Here is a 6139-nt window from a genome sequence, read left to right as displayed (position 1 = left end):
ACGCACTCTAGCGCTAACAGCGCCATCTAGTGAATCATAGAGTTACCTTAACTCAGATTGAAGCACTTAAAATTTTCTACGCAATCACTAGATGGCGCTAAAACATAAAATATATATTTTGTATTTAGTGACTTTCAATTTAATTATTCATTCTGACGAAGATTAATGTAAAATAATTTGATAATTATTTTTTTTAATTGAACATATATGTATTTCATGAATAATAATATAAATAAAAGACATAATTTTGCTGCGTAATAAACTGTTTTACCGACATGATATATTTCCGGTTGGCGCTCGACGACATCACGCACACGCAAATTCATGCCCATTCCTAACTTCACTTCATAAATGTTCGATTTCTTGCAACGACGTCAATCAAGGCTTGTACTCTGCTTGTTGAAGATATAATTTTTCGGTAAATATTTGTTTTATTCATTGTAAGCAGTGTGATTTTGTAAATTTTCGTAATTATTCTTATCAAAGGTAAGCAGCGTATTGATTTTCAAGTGATATGTCAACAAAACAGAATCTGTTTCGCGCGTTGAATACTGTCAACATAGAAATCACACGCAGTAGCGTTTGTTTGCACGTGTGATTTTTAATTTTAATACAGTTTTTGTTCGTGGATTTCAGACATGGCTCTAAGCGTTGCACTACCCCTGACTGGTTTGGAGACGGATAATTTCAATTCGTTCAGCTCGTTCGACCATATCATTGACATAGCGGGATTGTCTCAATCTAGCCCCAGCCCATCAAATTCTAGTGAGTCTAGCGGTATCGGCTCACTGGGCTCGCTCAAGTCGGAATCAGTCAACAATGACTCCATACCGTCTAGCCCTCAGACAACAGAAAAGGTAAGATGAATATTTTCAATATTTTGTTTGCGTTCGTCCTGGCCTTGACCTCTCTATTTTCATAATATTCCGTAATGGCGAACGCCTGTATTACGCTATCAATATTGTATACAATAACAGCTATGATAATGGAAAGATTCCAGTGACATCTTCAAAATTTTTAGAATTTATGTAGGTATATTCATATTACATTTTGGTTTGCAATTTCTATTGTCATGCGTTTGCCAAAACGGCAATGCACATTTTTTAAATGCTGTTGTCAGTAAATTTTGATACGGTATTTGGCTGTCACTACTTCTAACATATCCTTGAGTGGCTATGTAAGATTTTTTATTAATATTCTGTGTTCCTGTTAACAGGTTTTATTAACATCGATAATTCAAATTAGCAGTGTAGTGTACCATTCCATTGTTAATATTTTCAGAAAATATTTGACACGGTTGTACAGCCACAGCCACGTCCAAAAGAAGAAGATGAGGAAATCAAAATCATGTATGGGGGACGTGACATCTTGAATCTGATGGCCAATCTCACTGACCCGCGATGGAACTACCGCCCCACCGTGCTGCCACCGAACAACCCGGCTTTGTTCTTTGCTAACCGATCACAATACCATCGTCTTGGACCATATGCTGCTCGCACACAGTATGTAAAAGATACATGCCCTGATTGTGGCTTTACATGGGTGGTCGCCGCCACAGATTGAGTAGACAAAGAGTCATCATAAATTCTGAACAAACAGAAGTTAGGACAGTACAATTGGGACACATCAGGGTGCATATCAGCTTTCTATTATTAATATTAATTAATTGTCATTATAATGCTGTCAACTTTAATGACATCATTATTGAAAAGCTATGATTCTAGTTTCACAATTATAATTTATTAACGACAACCTGTCTAGCAAGTGACAGGGAATTTTGTGATCAACTGGTTTTTTTATTATTATTTAATATGGATAAATTATTTTTTTTATTATTACAAATTTGAAAAGTTCCTCTGAAACTAAAATCAGTGGTTTGATGACATGTTTCCTATGTAATGCGTTGATGTCTTCCTGCTGTGGCCCAATTTCACATATGACTGTGGAATATGTATTGCCACCGTCTCGCGCATTCGTAGAGTTACTTTTAAAACGTGACTTAATACTGTGATCTTAATTTATACAAATCAATTTTTTGACAAATTCTGTGAATGAAACGCGCGACGATTCGGCCTTCTTTTAACTTTTATTTGTGTGATAATTATAGGCTTAATTAATGCTACAAACATGCATTGCCATAGGATTTGCAGAGATATTCCAAATCAGCATTTTTATTAGGTACCATTTCAAATTATAAATTTTTCTGATCTTCATAAATTATTGCACTGACTTAAATTTAATATATTATGCTACACTTAGTTCCTCTTAGAAATATTGAATGATTTGTTATCCAAAGAATCTTATTTGTATAATGAGCATATTATATTACTATAAATTGTTGAACAACACAATTTGTAATGATTAGTATAAATTGGTTGACTTGATTAACCACTGGCATTAGTGTCCAACTACTCTTAAAGCAATATTAAATTATGGTCATTTACTTATATTTTTATGAGTTATACTTCCCACCATTACATGTAATAATTATTAATATTTAAATATTGTTTTATTATTCTTTAAGAGATTAATGGTTTTCTTAGATATATTCCACAGTCATTGAAAAGGATCGTAATTGTTTTAACCAAAAGGCTGCTTCGCGGATGTTATTTAAATTTACGATTTTGACGAGACAGGCACGAATTTAAAGCCAAGCTGTAGGATAACTTTAAGATTAATTTATTATTGGATTTACCGTCCGAGCATAACATAATAATAGTGATGACAATCTTAGATACGATCTTAAAACCCTATCAATGTGTGAGATTGCTTGAACAACTCTTAGTTTATGAAGAGCCCATGCTATACGTAGTCAAAATGGGTTATCAGTGCATATCATCACAAATTAATGCAGTGATTGTAAGGTATTAGTAGTTGTTACAGACCGTTTTAAAATGTTTCGAGTCATTGATCTGCCCAGGCTCTGGGCTCTAGTGAATTATCGTAAGTGTCGTTGACAGACTGGCAATATCTCTATCTATGTGCATATAATATTTAATGTAATATTTGTGGTCTCTTAATTTAGTCAACATATTTAATAGTCTCTTAAATTAAATGTAAGTAACATATATAAAATACTAACTATAGTGGATAATAATTGATACTGTCGTTTTGTGCAACTTTAGTTTGGCTATGTTGTAAACGGCTTTAATTGATCTGGAGTATGTATTTGTACACAATAATGTTGAAATATTTTCCACAAAGTTATTTTTGTAAAAAAATGTTGATACGAGACAATACAGTATGTAGTTTTTCAAAAATTTTCTTTACATATATTATGATGTTCGCTAAAAGGTTTGGAGAATATTTTGGGAGGGACCAACATCCACGCAAAGATATGTTATCATTTATTTACTGATGCAAAATCAGTATGAAAAGCAGTTTTTATCATACTTGCATTTTTATCAAGTGCTTATCTTTTGAGTCATTTTGTACACGCTTAATTCTGTTTTGTCTGTTATCACATTCTGGGCTATGAACACTATGATGACTAGATGAAACATATACAAGATCAATTTATTTATATTAATGGTTCAGTGGGTCTTGACTGAACATATAGCATGGATCTCAGAATGCAGCTAATAGTTAAATAATCAATGCCACCAAAGAAGACATTTCTATAGCATGAGTTTTAAAAAGATAATCATTTTATACACTACAGAAGTGTCTTCGAATGCCTAAGTGTGCTATATCCTCAGTTACACATACTCACAAATGGTTGTTATTGGTTTAAAATAAAATGTTGCATTCATATATTTTTAGTTAAATGACAAAGCTATAATCGAATGTAGTTAAAAGAAAAGTATTGGGAGCGATACGCACAGAATTAGATTAGCTTTTGTTGTGAATGTTTCCATAATTTTAGTATGCGATTCCCCGTTTGCACTGGTAACCGTCGCAGGGCGGTTCGCCTCGCTCATTATGTGGATGGCTAGTGTCCAAAACTACTTTAAAACCCCATTCATTTTATGTTTTCAAATATTTTTTTTTAACTAAGTTACAAACAACAAGTTACAAAAACTGAAAATCAATATTATCTCACAGAATTTTTTTTATAGTTCATTGTTAAGCTCATAAAAGTTTGACCACACTAGCCAGCCGCCACGAGAGGCCGAGGTGCGATGCAATAACTGCATTCCACTTTTATTTTAAGATAGCAGCAGTGTTAAGGAGTTGTTAATTTATTTAATCCACATTACCAAATGTTTTGGTTGTTGTGCTTTTTATTTAACAAAAATATTCTAAAATATCAATTTAGTACCTTCCATTACTAAGTGTCTTGCAAGTGATTTTACAATATTTAAATCATTTCAATTTTATGCATTTTATTTTGTTTAGTCAAATCATTTGTACATAAATTGATATTATACATAATATTATTTATATGTTGTATTTTATCTATAGTTCATTCATGTTATATTATTTCTCATTGAACTGTAGTCAAATGACAGTATTTTTATAATGAAAATTGTATAGGGAAAAAGGGTTTTTTGCCAAGGCGCTGCGGCTGCGCACGCGGCCCGCGCCCGGTCTGTATTATGTATATCTGATAAGCATTATGTAGGTTTAGCGAAATAGAATTAACTCGGAGATAACTCCAAGTACCAAATCTTATTGGTTCAATGTTGTTCTCGTATTATGGTGATATAGAGCGCCGCGCGGCGTCAAGCTCAATATTTTAGTAACCCGTAAGAAAATTAATACCTCTTGAGAAGAATAATATATATTATATAGTATATCCAATCGATAATCACATATTATGTATTTCCCCATTTATTTTGATGTGATATCATAAATGACTGATCTGAATTTAGTTTTTAAGTTGGTTATTGATATGCAGTGCTATTTCGAGAGTGTAATTAAGATTTAATATTGAAAGTGCCAATGCTCGTAATTTAATCTTTATGACGACTGTTCCTTTATTGTAGCTGTGTGAGGAGCTCGGCTCTGAATATGTACATGTCAACTTCAGTATAAGCAATCTTCCTTCTTGTATCTAACACTAAGTTTCAATTGTTAATTTAAATGGAATCACGTAACGTGCACAATCTCAGTAATGCTTGCAATATTATGTATTTACATCCTCACTTATTAATTTAATCCAGCGTAATGTTAAGAGTACAATATGAAATGATGTTATATCATTCTAGTATCAAAATTAGCCGAAGATGTTTAATATTATTATTAGTTAGGTAAAATTTTAACATAGCTTCGTATAATTGGGATGTTTTAGTATTTAGTAGTGTACTGACATCGTAGTGGCAAGCGAAATGTCCTAAATGAAGTGAATAAGTGTTAGTGGCAATAATACTCGAAGTAAGTTCCCTGCCAATCTACTACAGGGGCGCGGTTGGCGTTCCACCTGCGCAAGCGCCGCGCATACAACTGACCGGTAGACACTAGATGTTTATTTGTTGTAAATTATAATAATAGCCGTAGGTATTTTATCGTACTTAAATAATTATTCTTGCGATGCCTTAATTCTGGTTGTCAATTAGACATGTCTCTGCCTAGAGTGATAACATTGTTTAATTTATTTTAGTTTTGCTGTTCCGGCTTCCTCCGTGAACTTCCAGTCCAGGCTGTTCTCTTTAAAATGATTTTGAGGTTGATTTATTTTTACCTAAGTGTTCTTATTAAATGTTACCAAAATGTTTTTAATAAAATATTTTTATATGTACGCTGCTGTTTCATTTCCTGCTCGTTTTATTTTTGTATACCTACTGCTAAGTCTATTTTGTCTTATGTCTCATGCGACAAAAAATCAAACATAAAATCCATCTATAAACGTTACCTGCTCGTAATAATATTGGTCACGTTTCTTGGCGTAAACAGTTTCATTTGGGCGATTTGCCAGTAACAAAAGAATTGGTCGCTCACGTTTTTAAATTTTAGGTCAGAATATTTTTTAGTGATATGAAAGGAGTCATATTTACGTAAAATTATTGTATTTGTTTATATAGGTACAAGTATACAGTTTTATGACTATTCGGATAGAATTTATTCGGACACATTGCTCGTATTTACATAGGTTACGTAGTATACATACATATGGTCACGTCTATATCCCTTGTGGGGTGGACAGAGCCAACAGTCTTAAAAAGACTGATCGGCCACGTTCAGCTATTTGGTTTAATGA

The 6139-nt window shown here is 32.9% G+C and overlaps 1 protein-coding gene across 2 annotated transcripts; it reads left to right on the top strand.

Annotated features, from left to right (window-relative positions):
• The first annotated feature begins 277 nt into the window (after positions 1 to 277).
• LOC106143173 (uncharacterized) lies at positions 278 to 5680 on the top strand. Of its 2 annotated transcripts, none has more exons than XM_013345191.2 (3): positions 278 to 418; positions 637 to 857; positions 1282 to 5680. In XM_013345191.2, exons 2-3 carry the CDS (start codon positions 639 to 641, stop codon positions 1561 to 1563), a joined length of 501 nt encoding a protein of 166 aa, XP_013200645.1. In that variant the 5' UTR covers positions 278 to 418; positions 637 to 638; the 3' UTR covers positions 1564 to 5680. The 2 variants fall into 2 exon arrangements, with proteins under 2 accessions (XP_013200645.1, XP_060801355.1); XM_060945372.1 differs by having other exon boundaries at positions 320 to 486.
• Positions 5681 to 6139: the final 459 nt, after the last annotated feature.

Source organism: Amyelois transitella, chromosome 2, assembly GCF_032362555.1.
Source record: "Amyelois transitella isolate CPQ chromosome 2, ilAmyTran1.1, whole genome shotgun sequence".
Taxonomy (NCBI): Eukaryota; Metazoa; Arthropoda; class Insecta; order Lepidoptera; family Pyralidae; genus Amyelois; species Amyelois transitella.
Note: the sequence above shows the minus strand (reverse complement) of the source record. Positions and strands in the feature narration are given on the sequence as shown.

Excerpts from the sequence above, each read along its gene's own strand:
- LOC106143173 (XM_013345191.2), top strand. The coding sequence starts at position 639 with ATGGCTCTAAGCGTTGCACTACCCCTGACTGGTTTGGAGACGGATAAT. Across the intron at positions 858-1,281 it reads GCCCTCAGACAACAGAAAAG|AAAATATTTGACACGGTTGT; the intron begins GTAAGATGAATA and ends TAATATTTTCAG.